General features: G+C 41.5%; 1 protein-coding gene across 1 annotated transcript in view; it reads left to right on the top strand.

Moving 5' to 3' along the window:
* ADAMTSL1 (ADAMTS like 1) overlaps positions 1 to 15,141 on the top strand; it is a 365,777-nt gene that overhangs the window by 270,202 nt on the left and 80,434 nt on the right. Inside the window, exon 14 of the mRNA XM_086629918.1 lies at positions 5,628 to 5,929. Within this exon, the coding sequence (XP_086486044.1) occupies positions 5,628 to 5,929 (302 nt within the window). The remainder of the gene's footprint in view (positions 1 to 5,627; positions 5,930 to 15,141) is intronic.

The following is a 15,141-nucleotide window of genomic DNA, read 5'->3' as shown; positions in this document are numbered from 1 at the left end:
GACCAGTGTGACAGAGTCATCCAATATCTCTTTCTTACTTTTCAGTAGGTATTTATGTTTCCATAAACACTTAAGCTATTTTATTTTGATTTTCCCTGTTAAATAGTTTCCATCATCATATTTGTACCTGATTCACAGGTTAATAAGTAATTTTAAGACTTCTTACAAATGTTTCACTTTTAAAACAAAGCGTGTTATGATTATTAGGTTGCCAAAAAAAAAGTAGTGAGGACATATACAGATACTACCAGCTGCTAGGCTGTTGCTTGTCCACTTCAGTGTCATGCAAGAAAGAAGAAAAAGGAAGTTCAGGGAAACTTCTCCATATTAAGATCAAATGGCAAAAAAAAATAAACTAGTAATGTGGTCGGTCATAGGTAAGACCAGCAGTGCAACAGCCTAACATTAGTTAATGATTTCTGTTTATTAATTCAAGGAGCCCTTTTAGACAGTCACCACTACTTAGGATTTATGTGTAATATCTCTAGAGGGCAGAAGCAGTTATCTTTCCCGGGGGAGAAAGGCAGTGGTGAATTTATGGAGAGCACCAACAGTACAGAATGATTTGACGCAAAGCTGAGGGAAAAGATCATATTCAATCAAATTAAACTGAAGAGAAAGTATAGGGTGACAGATTGTAATCACTCAGATTGGAACTGCACCTCTGCAGCTGGTTCCAGTGCCATTACTCTTGTAGATGGAGCCCTGAGATTTTATTGACATATGGTCATGACCTCTGTTTCACTTCTCTGAACAATGGAAGCAGCAGCTACCCAGTGCTATGTACGAGCACCCTGTGGTGTTATCCACACCTTAAAACCGATGGAAAGGTGGCCTCTCCTAGAGAAAAGGGTCAGATTTGCATTTCAAAGACAAGGAGTCTGGAAGTATGAGCTCAGTTCCTGGTTCTATCACAGAAAATTATTGTGTAGCATGCTTTAGTCTACAAAAGCTGGATTTTTAGATACATTCCCTGTATATCATTTAAAAAGAGGAAGTATTTAAAAAAAAAAAAAAACACTAGACACACTATTGTCTGAAAGGGGTATTCTCAGGTGTGAATGTGAATAATAATATCTACAAATTCAAATAGTCTTTGCAAAATTGAGCTGGGCAAGTGGTACCTACCCAGTGTTTATGCATAGATGAGATTCTGCAGACAACTGCAATTCACTTGTAGTTACAGTAGTCCCTTGGATGTGCAGCCCAAAGGCTGTCCGCTGTGCATTTCACAGTTTGACCAATATTTTGTATTAAGCACTTTAGACACAAACACCGTTAAGTTGGCTTTGCTGTCATATTAAAATCTCCTTAAAATATATTTTCAGTGATTGCAGTATACTATAAAAGCAAAGAGCCAAAATCATCTCAGTACCACACCTGAATGACTCCTGCAGAAGTCCATGGATGCCCGTGGCATTGCATTTATTCTCCTCCTCCTTTCCTACAACACATTATGCAGCCCAGTGTAGGCTAACGTACATATGACAAATGGTGCAACAATAGTACCTTCAGCTGAACACAATCTTGTGCAAATTGTGAAACCTCAACAGCTAACAAAAACCACTGAAAAATACAATGCGTCTTTTGAATCCAGAACTCACTGTTTTGCAAGCATGCTTGTATAATGGGAATAGATTGCAGGTCCATCACCAGCAAAAGTGGCCACAGGTCAAGGAAACAAATATAGGCATTTGTGTACAAGCACCATCCATTTTTAACCTCCAGTTTTCTTTGGAGAGTTTTCCACCTTTCATTCCAGCCCTTTTCCTTTTCCTGCTTGAGAGCACTGCTGCCCATGGAGATGCCTGTTTCATGGGGGGTGACAGGCAGAGGGACACTTCAACCGTTTCACAGCTGGGTGCTGTAACTAGTCAGTGCTCCAGCGGTTGAGTAGCAGCAGACACAGTAAAGTCAGTCATAACAAAGCAAGGTCATGATTTTCCCTCCTTCCAGATTTCACTTCTCTGCCTAGTAGTGATCTCTCTAAAATAGGAGCAAACTACTCTTATTTAAAATATCTATCAGAGCTCTCAGAACACTCCTCCTGCTGTATTTTTGTTTTGGGAAGAAGCATTGTCATGTCTGTTCTGCAGAGGAATAAAAGAAGGTGATCTTTGAAGCAACGGCAACATGCGAATCACTAAGATGTATGCTAAGCACTATGAAATAATGTAATGTCTTTGAGGCAAGAAGCACCTTTTTGTCTTTCATTTTTACAACTATTAGCACAATTGGGTTCTGGCTGACAGCTACTACTGCCACATCACTACAACTAGCTGTTGCCTTTGTTGTGTTTATTAGGTTTGTTATTATTGGGACTATTATTACAGTGGGATTCAACTAAACAACATGCAAGGACAACTGAAACACCTCCATCATTTCCTGTTTTCTAAAAAAAACCCCACTACTTCTCAGTAAATCTATTCAACTAATCTGTTCTTTCAAAGAAGACCCAGATGTTGGCATACAGAAAAGCACAGTACTATGCAGTGGAAGGTACACTATATGCAGAACAACTTTAAAATCGTGGAATTCCCTGCTCATTATTCACATATTTTTTGTGTTTTGTGCTCACCATTTGGCAACATTTATCATTAATGACCACACAAAGATATTTGAAAGCCTTTGTAATTTCCTGGGTTTAGGATGATGGAAAATTCAGAATCATTGTTTATTTATATTGCACATTAACATTACATAAATATTCAGTATCTAATGGCAAGTCCTATACAGATATTTTGTTTGCAGATTTTTCTTGGTTTCCCCCCCACTCTTCTATCAGCTTTCAACTCTTTAAATTCTACCAATTTGCTCTTTAGCAGCCAACTGTTACATTAGAATTAAATTACACGTCCAAATTTATCACTTAAAATGTAGACATTGGGCCTGGAAAGCTGAATAAAACATAATTTCCTGAAGGTATTCCAGTGTTTTCATTACGAGTTGCTGACTAGGGTAAAATAATATAATATTTCACATTTATAGTTCAAGCCTCATTTCAAAAAGTCTACATGTTCTTACTTCCCTTTTGTGTCCTCTCTCTTTTGTTCCTGTGTTTGTATGTGTGATATGCATCACGTGTAAATATTCTGAGTATAAGAAATATCTCTGTTTTTCTAAATAAGTAATTTTAATACCTGGCAAAATACAATCCTTTTTAGTTTGGAATACAGCAACTCTTCAACAAAGCAAAGTTACACAACAATTCGCAATGTTAAAAAACATAAAGAAGACAGCTTCTGATGAAGACCAGTGCCTTTTTTTTAGTAACCTGATTAGGATTTCTGTCTCTTAATTTGTCAGCTCAAGAAACTATACATTCAAATGAATCAAAATATCTAAGTCACAGAGGCTAACATGGACTGTTTAATCTGTCAGGAGGTTTTCCACATCAAGATAGAATTTTAGCAGTTGTACAGTCTTAGAAAAAACAAGATGAGTGGCCCACCTGCACTGTTAAAGACTATAATCCTTTTAAAATTAAAGATACCATCTTTGAAACAAGACAAGTCTTTTAAGATAAAATGTCTTAAGAGTAGGGAAATAGAATCGCTTTGCATCATTATTTTCTCAAAGTCTTTACTCCAAAAGAAAATATTGCAGTCTTTGTAGCACCATTATAAACAGTTTCAAATGTTCCAATAATGCATACAATCCATTCCTTTCCTTTCTATTATCCTGTCTATGGTGTTAGCAGTGGATATCAAGTTCGTAACAAGATGTCATAAACACACACAAAAGTGGGTAAACAATTGCACGCTCTCTGCTCTAGGAGACTATGTTGTTCCACTCAGGGATCCTGATACATATCTGCTGGGGGGCACCAGGTTCCTTTTGTGGGTTTGGATTCTTTTTTTAACCCTAGAGTGAAGAGAAAGTCTTTTTGTCGTTAGAGAAAGGCAGTGGATGAAGAACAGAAGTACGTAAAAACGCTTTAAAAGATGCTGATCACAAAACTAAAGTTTTTTCTTCCTATCAGACTGTTCATGGGATTCTCAAGGTGAAAAATGAGTTTCCGTAGCCGCAAGTAGCCCTAGAGCGTAGAAGAGACAGATGTGCCTATTGTCTTCGTCCCTGAGCAAAACCGTCCAAGCCTGGTGTGGCCCATGTAAATAGAGACAAAAGAAGAGAAATACTGTCAGTGACAGCCATGTTTTAATCAAAAATACTTCCTTTAACTCTGATTTATTTGATAAATTTGGCTAACACATATGATTAGATGTTGAAAGACCTAAATTTGTCTCAGGCAGTTGACCCTATATACAAAAAGCTTTGTATTCATTAGATTAATGCTCAGAAATGTCAGTAAAAGTAAACTTGCTGAGTTTGAAGGAGCTGAGATATACCAAACACTTGCTGTTAATGAGAGAGCGTTATCGATAGGTATTGTTCCTTTGAGGTTCTTAAGGGATCAGTGCCAGATCCAACTACTTACTCTTCTGTTCCAGCCCTGGAAGTAATTGTCTTAGAATTTGCCCATGGCAGAAAATTTGGCAGAATGGCCAATAGAGAAGACAAGCTATCTGAATCACCCTGTAACCTGAATTCATTACTGCAGTGCTTTAATATCACCACCATCAGGTATCTAAGCAATAGTATTGTAGGTTGTGGACTACTCTGGAACCATTGTTTCCAGAAAGATTTAGGAATCAGCACAGATCAACATGAGCTCTGCAAAACGAGGTGTGCTACATTTAAACAAGGTGGTAATGATGTGGCGTGGAACTGAATGTGACCCTCTGCTTGATGTTACTTTCAGTAAAATGCTAGGCCTATTTCCAGCACTGATTTTTTTTTAAGATGTTGAAAAAGCATTGGCAACACAGAAAAACTGAGACATTATTCCACTGTTGAAGAAAAAAATAAAAACCAATCAATCTGTTTTGCTTGTTGTAATGATGGCTGCAAGGTGCTTTTGTAGAAGTATATAAGGACTTTCAGAGGTAAAAATTTGGAGCATGTAAGAATTCCTAACCAGTGAGACGAGCAACAGCCAGAAAAATCCAGAATAGAAATGGAACACTCTTTTGTTTCACGAGAAGGGAAATTAAATGTGCTAGGAAGGAAAGAACAAACAAACAAACAAACAAACAGTTAAAGAAATAGTGAGTTCTTTATCTTTTTTACGGCTTCAAATTAAGGCTTAAAAGTGGTTACTGCAATACAGGAACAATGGTTGAAATTATTTTCCCCGTACTACTGCAACTATCTGATAACAGTAGCCCGTTCAACACTTACTAGTGACATAATTGTGATATCAACTAAGACAAATGTGATCTAGGTTGGATACTAGCAAAAAGTAGCTAGTGGGACCATGATGCACGTTGGGAAATTACAGGATGCTTTTCACTGAGACATTTTAGGATCAAGGCAGGTGCTCTAAGCATGCATTTTTCTTCCTAGATATAAAGAGATATTTTGCATGAGTACTTGAGAGACTTTCCACTGTTGCCATTAAGTTGTCAACGATATGTCATGGCTCTTACATGTATTTCATAATAACCTTATCATGAGGTGAAGCATTTGTTTCTCATTAAACAGAGTCTGGCCTCAACATGACTATACTGCCTTTGCTTGCCTGGCTGCTTGTGGACATAACTTGCCTTGCTCTCTTCCTCTCGCAGGTTTATTCCTGAGTCTTGGTCCACCTGTAGTGTCACCTGTGGAGTGGGCAGCCAGGTGCGGCTTGTGAAATGTCAAGTGCTCCTCTCTTTCTCTCAGTCCGTGGCTGACTTGCCCATCGATGAATGTGAAGGTCCCAAACCTGTGTCTCAGAGAGCCTGTTACAGCGGTCCCTGTAGCGGGGAGACAACCGAATACACCCGAGAGGAAACTGAGCTGCTGTACAGCAGCTTGCAGGAGTTTGATGAACTCTATGACTGGGAATACGAGGGCTTTACAGAGTGTTCAGAGTCCTGTGGAGGAGGTAAGTGCAAAATGTTTCTGTGCTGGATTTGATTTCTCTCTTCAAGTGTGTGCTTTGTAATTAACACCCGTGGACACTCCACTTTACTACAGATATGTAGAATCATAGCATCCTTTAGGACAGAAAATACCCTTAAGATCAAGTCCAACCGTAAGATCCTTGGTCGATCCGTATTTGAAAAGGCGTGGATGAAAACTATGAAAAAAAAACATGTGCACAACACATTTTAAGCCTAGGACTTTTAGGGTCCATGCTCAGGCTGTCACCAAGAGTGATCAATGTATCACATATTTCTGCTTCCTTATATCAGCTGATCACTCAAAAGACACACAAAAAACCTGAATGTCAAAGTGACCTGTTGAGACAAGCTAAGAATCGTGTCATTTTTAGTTTTTATCTCTTGATTTGTACTGTGCAAGTTTAAACATATGGAAGTAAATTGTCCTCCCATAGCAGATGCATTACATTATTGATATTCTAAGGGCTCAGCTGGTTCTGTGACTCCTATCACTAAATGACATTAGCTCTGATTCCAGTGCAAAAGAAAACATATGGTAAAAAAAAAAAGCATTAATGGTGTGATTGTCTGAAGCTAGCAGGCTTGACATTTGAAGTTTCTCAAAGTTAATCGAGGTCTTAGGTTACATGTTACAGGCTATAAATGCACAGTTCCCTGATATCCTTTTTTTCCTATCACTTTGTCTATCTAGTTCTGAGAAATATGTCCACTCTAGTATTTACTAAATTAAAACTAGACTTCTCTAGCTGCTGTCTTTTTACATTACAAGCTTCAAGCTATTTAAAAAAGGATTACTATAGATAAATATAGAATAAACACTGTGGAACTGGAAACCACTCAGCACTTTATGAACAATTAATAGTGTGATCTGTACAGATGCACCAGTAATCAGTTACAAACTTTAAAAACACAGTTGGTAGATAATAATGCAATGGTTTCTATGCTTGCTTTTAGCTTGCTGACAGTAGTCAGTGTTCAGAGCAGCTCACAGAGAGTTGTCAGACCATTGCCACTATTGCTTTGTTTCCTATGGAAAAAACATGACACTAGTGTATGCTAAGTGGTGACAAACACTGACTTTACAGGAGTATCTGTCATATATTGAGACTACCAGTGACAATTTATCACACTTACACTGTGAATACTGAAACTTGAATAGCTTCTAGACATACCTTCTCGAAATGAAGTCATTTCTTTAAATATAGTGATTATGTGTGTATTTTTCAAACATAACTCAGAAGCTGATATGACAGAGACATTTTGCTTTGTAAATTTAATCTCTTTCAATCGTCAGCAAAAATTGTTAGCCAAGATTTCTTTTTGTCTGATGTCAACTCCAAGTTTTCCAGATTAGCAGATGCTAAGTCAGATATTTTTGTAGCCATAGGTGCAAGACTAGTCAAACTAATTTTATTGGTTTTGGAGTCCCAAGAGAAGAAATTGGATAGATGCAGAAGTAACCTTTCACCCCCCAGAAGTAGCAACCAGAAGGAATTAGTTAGTCATTTAGTCCGCTGTTAGAGGCTGCATTTCCCAGAGCTGTCATCAAATATCATGTAACAATTATTCTATTCTGGTGGATATAAACACAGAAAAATCTCATTTGATTTTGAAAGTGAACATAAACTGCCTGGATTCACGTCCCACTCTTACACTCTTTTATATTGTGATTTCTTATTGAAAACTAATTTCTTTTTTTTTCAGGACAAACAATATTAAAGCAGACAGCTTTTTGTTCTGATAATACTGTGCAGTAAATAACGTTTAAAATTCAGTTACTTGGCAAACAAACTTCCTGAAGTTCATATATTTTTTTTAATTATCTCTGTATCATGGAACTTCTGACAGATAATCAAAGTCTTTATGTTCTCTAAACATTCAATGATTTATCCTTGATTTAGAGCTTATAACCATTTGCCACATTGACCTATCAAAAACAGAAGGACAGATGTTATCAGTGTGCTGAGACACACTCAGCGTGAGATTCAAAGAGAAGCTGAAGAAAGTGATTCTGAGCACATTTGTTTGCTGCTGAGCAAGCCAGGTTATTTTTTTTTTTCTCAGTCACTGGCACAAGCTATTAGAGCCAGAAACTTCTGTCAATACGTAGTCTAGCAACCATGGACTTGTTAAATTCACGCAAGAGCCTTTTTCTTCAATATTCTTACTATCAGTCTATATTACTGCTCCTACCAGTACCTTTAAAACGTAAAAAGCTGTAAGAATCTGTGAAAGGAGATTATAACGAGCAGACTAGAATGCTAGTAGGATAGACTAAAATTGTTGGAAATACTGTCAGACATGACTTATTTGACAGGAGTAAGTATGGAGAATGAACTCACTGGGAGGTAGGGACAAGTTGAATACTGAAAAGTGAAGAGCAGTAGTATCAGAGCTTGACTATAAGAATTTAATAAAGAACAAAACCATCATTCTGAGAAATGGAGAAAAGGTTGAATTCAAGAACTCGCAGTTAATCAGTTTTGGGTAGTCAGCACTGAAACAGACAATGCCAAAGTCTTGAGGTAATTGAAGAGCTCATTAGTGACACACTCGAGAGAGGAGAAATTGAAGCTACGGAAGTACACTGAATGTACAAAATTTTGATATGAAAAGAAGAGCATCCAGCACATACAGATGGTGAGTGTTTCCCTAACAAAGAGAATGATGTCACCAGCATGTGACAGGACCCAGTAGCTTCTTTCCACAGTTAAGAAGAGTACTTTCCTGGTTTCAGTATGTCTGGATTAGCAGTCCTTCTTTCATGGCTTCATCAGATGGTCTTGCTGTTGGGCCTGCACAAGTAAGTGATCAATGCAAAGTAGAGACCAGTAACTTGAACGCAGTGCCATTTCCCATCAAGAAGAAAACCACCTCTGTTCTATAGCCACGAGCAGCCTGTCCTGGGGAATCCATGTATCTCTGTTTACTGTACACAATATGATAACGTGCTCAACAGAGAAATGATTGAGCTGGAAAGATAATGAACTAACAAGGTAGAGAAGATATTGTTTATGTATAGAAATTCCATTGGTTTCCTTTCCTAGAAATAAACACTATCTTTTTTTTCATTTTTTTCAATGAGCTATCCTTTTTACAATTTTTTTAAGTCTTCTGTGAGATTACTTCAATAGCAAAATGGCTTGAAAATATGGGGTCACTTTGTAAAGAAGGAAACCCACAACAATGTTGGCTGACTTCAGGGACTTTGGCAATTTTGATGTTGATATCCATGTCCAAAATGGTCAAATTTCTTTCTTCGTTTCAGCACCTTGAGTACAGTGGAGACATGAGGTGCCAACTGAGAGCTTATGGGTCAGAATTAAAGGGGGAGCAGGGACTGAGGACATAGTAATGAGGATCTGCTACAGGCCACCTGACCAGGAGGACTGAGAGGATGAGGCCCTCTACAGCCAGATAGAAGCAGCCTCACGTTCACGAGCCCTGGTCCTCATGGGGGACTTCAACTACCTTGACATCTGTTGGAGGGGCAACACAGCAGGGCATAGGCAATCCAGGAAGTTCCTGGAATGCATGGATGATAACTTCCTTCTCCAAGTAGTAGAGGAACCAATGAGGAGAGGTCCTTTGCTGGACGTTGTTCTCACCAACAAAAAAGAGCTGGTGGGGAACGTGACGCTCAAGGAGAGCCTTGGCTGCAGTGATCATGAAATGGTGGAGTTCAAGATTCTTAGGGAAGCAAGGAGAGTGCACAGCAAGCTCACTACCCTGGATTTCAGGAGAGCAGACGTCGGCCTCTTCAGGGATCTACTTGGTAGAGTACAATGGGACGAAGCCCTGGAGGGAAGAGGGGCACAAGAAAGCTGGGTATTATTGAAGGATCACCTCCTCCAAGCTCAGGAACGGTGCACCCCAGCGAAGAGGAAGTCAGACAGAAACACCAGGAGGTCTGCATGGATGAACAAGAAGCTCCTGGAAAAACTGAAACACAAAAGGGTAGCCTACAGAGAGTGGAAGCAAGGACAGGTAGCCTGGGAAGAATACAGAGAAATTGTGCGAGCAACCAGAGATCAGGTTAGGAAAGCTAAAGCCCTGATAGAGTTAAATCTGGCCAGGGACATCAAGGGCAACAAGAAAAACTTCTATAGATACGTCAGTGATAAAAAGGGATCTAGGGAAAATGTAGGCCCTCTCCGGAAGGAAACAGGGGACCTGGCTACCCAGGATATGGAGAAGGCTGAGGTTCTCAATGATTTCTTTGCCTCAGGCTTCACTGGCAAGAGCTCCAGCTGCACAGCCCAAGTCACAGAAGGCAAAGGCAGGGACTGGGAGAATGAAGAACTGCCCACTGTAGGAGAAGACCAGGTTCGAGACCATCTAAAGAACCTGAAGGTGGACAAGACCGTGGGACTTGGTGATGTGCATCCGTTGGTCCTGAGGGAACTGGAGCATGAAGTTGCTAAACCATTATCCATCATATTTCAGAAGTCGTGGCAATCTGGTGAAGTTCCCACTGACTGGAAAACGGGAAACATAGTCCCCATCTTTAAAAAGGGGAAAAAAGAAGACCCAGGTGTCGGAGTGCAGATCCTTGAAGAGACTGCACGAAGAAAACCCTGTGTAAATAAGGACTGGAGCTCTAACGTTAGGCCTCAGGGGCAGAATGCCCTTGAAGTTAAGGATAAGAAAACTATGCAGTATGATAAGGGAGTAGTGTTTGCTTAGAGCAGAGCTTCGCTAGGCGGGTACCTGTTTGAAATAAGCTGTTAAATATGACAAGCGTATGTATCATCCAATAATGGTGTAGAAAAGGTGTGGTCTCAGGATTATTGGCAAATACTGTCTATATAAGCAATAAGAACTGCGCAATAAAGGAGACTTCCTGCAGCTAACTCATATTGAGTCGTCTCAGTACTTCTCCAAATCCCTTCTCCGCATTATGGCGCCCGAACAGGGACGGGAAAAAAATGAGCTGGACTCATCGTTTCACTCGGGACATTTATTACTTGTTTTGAACGAGTGTTATTTTAGCGGAGAAGGGACGGCGACCTACAGGCGGCCCATCGGGGAAAGCCGGGCGGATCTACTTCAGGCGGCCTATACGGGAAAGCCGACGATCCGCAGGATCCACATTCAGGCGGCCCATCGGGGAAAGCCGTGCAGATCTGCATACAGGCGGCCTATAGGGGAAAGCCGGAAGATCTGTAGGATCCACTGTCGCGGTAAGACGATGGAACGGGACGTTGCATTGTCGTTGTTGGGAAGCTTCTTAGAGAAGCGTGGATTAAAACTTGGAAAAAGATATTGGCCCCCCCTGATTGCAGGGGGGTATGCAAAAGATATTATCGGGAAACACGAAGAATTAGGAACCAAAGGAAAGAAGAAGTAAGCGACTGAAAAAAAAAAAAAAAAAAAAAAAAAAAAAAAAAAAAGCGACAACTGCCTCAACAGGAGGAGGTAAGCGACTGGGAACAATGGGAAGCATGGCTTTAACAGAACATAAGTCTGTAGTTAAAGTGCTGACAAAGTGCTAGAGAAACCAGCACTATTAACAGTTCTGACTTGATAAAACTCCCGGTACTCCTGGTTTGGGTATCAGCCCATGTACCGGAGGCAAGCTCTTCAAATATATACATGACAAGGACTTGGGACACTATAGACGTTAAACTTTGGCGTGCAGCCACCTGTGGGGATGCTGCTGGCCTGGAAAAGTCATCATCGAATCTTTTGATCCAGGGCCCCGAACGAAAGACAGACTTATTGCTTCCCCCCTCTTCCAACGAAGTCGGTACACCGGCACCCCCGCGCCGCACCGCCCACCGCGCCCGGCGGCGCCCCGGGAACGCCGCTGCTGCTGCCGGCCGGGGCCGCGGGCGGCGTTTGCCTCGGCGCTGCCGCCCGTGCGCGGAGCGAGCCGCGGCTGGACGGGACGGAGACGCGCGGCGGGCCCCGCTGCGCCGGTTCGTTCGCAGCTGATGGTCCCTCGGCGGGAGGGGGCGGCGGCGGTTACGGAGCGCAAGCGGCCGGAGCCGCGACAACGACAACAACGACAGCAACAGCAACAACAAGCGGGGCGGCCGGCACAGGGCGGCTGGGTCGTCGTCCCCACCCCGCTCCCCCGCTCCCCCGCCCGGCTGAGGCGAGGCAGGGCTGGACCCCGCCGCCGCCGCTTCCCCCCCCTCCCCCCCCCCCCCCCCCCCCGCCGCAGGCCGAGCCTGGAGAGCGGCCGCCTCGCCGCTGCCCGTGGCCCGAGTTTTACCACGAGACAGCACATTTTAACTTAGATCGTCTCGATCGGCATCGCGGCAAATAACTAATTCTCTTCTGTTCCAGCAATTTCAACAGTTAATATCAGTGTTGCAAAACCATAAACATGCATATTCCATTGTACATCTGCGAGCGCACACCACGCTGCCAGGGCCTATAGCAGAAGGGAGCAGGTGAGCTGAGCCTCTCACGAGTGCAGCTCTGGTACCAAACTCGCTCATGCAGGCAAACATCTTGCATGACTGCTACCATCAGACTGCTAATGCTATTAGGTGACAATTTGGTATAACAACAGAGCAAGCCCGCTCAATCGTACAATTGTGTAGTACCTGTCAAAATACGATCGTGCCACCAGTGAATGGTGTTAATCCTCGTGGTTTACGCTCGCAGGAACTTTGGCATACACTTCGTATCAGACATATGTATTTTTGTCATCATAAGATATTGAGCATGTTATTGGTATTCCTTACAATCCTACTGGGCAACCGATCATAGAATACACACATGGTACTTTGGAGAATACGCTTTTAAAACAAGAATGATGGGGAAATCTCCCAATGAAACGATAGCTAAAGTGTTATAGGTGTTAAATCTCTTAAATTGAGAGCTAAATATTTTGGGATGAATAAAATGTCACACATGTCAAAATCAGGCACAGGCAGGGTTACAGCAAGTGGCTTTCCAACAACTGACTGAATTGGCTAAGAGAGCATTAAGACGTGTCCCTGATTTTTGGGACAGGGGAAGCTTCCTTTGCTTCCATTCGGCAGGGAGCACAGGAACCTTATGAGCATTTCTTTGATCAGCTACAAATGGCAGTTCAGAGATAAACAGAAAATCCGGCTACTGCAGATGTGTTGGTATTCCAGTTAGCCATTGAAAATGCTAACACAGACTGCCAACAAGCTCTTGATCTTATCGGAAATCGGGAAAAAAAAAAAAAAAAAAAAAAAAAAAAAAAGGCAAACAAACAAACAAACCACCAAAATGCTTGTAACTGCTTCTGCAGGGCTATAATAGAGCTTAGCAGGGTATTCCTTCGCATATAAGGGGATATCCATGTACTATAGGGACTTTAAGAATGTATTTCCCTAACACCACCATGAACTTAAGTCATAGACACACCCAGAATAGCTGCAGCACGCATGCTTATGATAGCTAGTGCGATTCCAGAGCAGAATTTTGGGAACCAGCTAAAATCATTGCAGCTTCAATATTTGCACCAGGAGTTGGAGTGGCACAGGTGTTAACTATACTGAATAAGTTGGGCTGTTGGCTTGCAAAACAAACTAATGCTACAGCTTCTGCTTTATCAATGCTCTTAATTGACAGGATGGTTAAAATCTTTAGTAAAGCAGGCATTATATTGCTAGTAGTTCTTCTATGCATAGTAATAATCACCCCCGCCTATTGTCACGCTCCCAGCGAACGGTACAGAGTACGGTTCATCAAGTAATGGTCACAGAAAAACAAAAAAGGGGGAATTGTGGCATCATACACACAGCTACAGTTGAGGTTTCACCTTGATGATTTAAGCCTGTGCTCTTTTCTGAAGTTGGGAAACACCGATAACGAGGGTGAGAAAGAGAAGGGAGTGTGAACAGCTGGCACAGGGAGTGTGAGAAGTTGACATGGGGAGTTTGGGAAGTTGATATAGAGTGTGTGAGAAAATGATGTTTAGTTTAGCAAGTAAAAAATAGCTCCTTTTTAGGCATAGCCAATAGTAAAGTTAAAATAGGTGCGTGCACTATTGTTTGTACCCAATCACAGCTGGGTGAGGGCCGCGTGGACACATCGTGGCCAGAGTAATAATCTATAAAAGCTGCCTATATAACAATAAAGGTCACTCTGCTATCACAAAAGAATTTTGGACACAGACAGTCACAGCTGCACAGCCTCCTTTAACAGTAATCATTAATGGGAAGGCTTTTCTGGCCTAGCTTACACAGGGGCTGATGTATCTATAGTGAAAAATCCTGACTGGCCGCCCTCTCGGCCTCTGATACAAGCCCTGGCAGCTGTGGTCGGAGTAGGTGGAACACAGATCCCACAGCAGAGTGCACAGACCTCGTTAGTAGTAGGCCCAGGTAACAAACAAGCTATTTTGAAACCATATGTTTTTGATGTCCCACGTACATTATGAGGTCGGGATTTGTTGAATCACTGGAATGTGATGCTAACCTCAAATTTTTAGCACGTCACTGATGTCCAGCCCTGACTCAAGCTGGCAAGCCGGTCTGGGTCGATCAGTGGCCATTAAAAAGCGAGCGGCTGGAGTGAGCTCAAAAATTAGTCGACGAACAGCTCAAATTAGGACATATAATTCTCTCCACTAGCCCATAGAATACTCCAAAATTTGTTATCTCAAAGAAATCAGGAAAGTGGAGATTTATGTTAAAAGATTTAAGAGCTATTAATGCAATCATTTCACCAATGGGTGCTTTACAACCGGGTGTACCAAATCCTACTATGATTCCAGAATGTTAGCATTTGATGGTGATTGATTTAAAAGATTGGGTTATTTCACCTTTTTACTTTTTTATTTATTTGCACCCTAATGATTGTCCTAGATTTGCCTTTTCCGTTCCAGTGCTTAACAATGAACGACCCACGCAACAATATCATTGGATTGTACTGCTTCAAGGAATGATGAATAGTCCTACAGTTTGTCAATTGGTGGTAGATGATGCTCTCTGTCAGGTCAGACAGCAGATCAAGCTCAGCAGATCGTACGTGCCTGCCCTGACCGTCAACGTATTGTGCCTTCAAATACTCCAGCAGGAGTAAATCCAACAGGTTTATGTGCCAATGAATTATGGCAAACTGATATTACTTATATTCAATCATTTAATCGATCTAAATATGCGCATGTAACTGTTGATATGTTTTCTGCCTTTGCTGTTGCTACTGCTCACACTGAAGAAAACCATGGGAGTACCAAAGAAAATCGGGACAGACAGTGATC

The sequence above is a fragment of the Tauraco erythrolophus genome, chromosome Z (genome assembly GCF_009769465.1).
Source record: "Tauraco erythrolophus isolate bTauEry1 chromosome Z, bTauEry1.pri, whole genome shotgun sequence".
Classification (NCBI taxonomy): Eukaryota; Metazoa; Chordata; class Aves; order Musophagiformes; family Musophagidae; genus Tauraco; species Tauraco erythrolophus.
The sequence above is the reverse complement of the archived record's forward strand: the minus strand, read 5'-3'. Positions and strand labels throughout refer to the sequence as shown.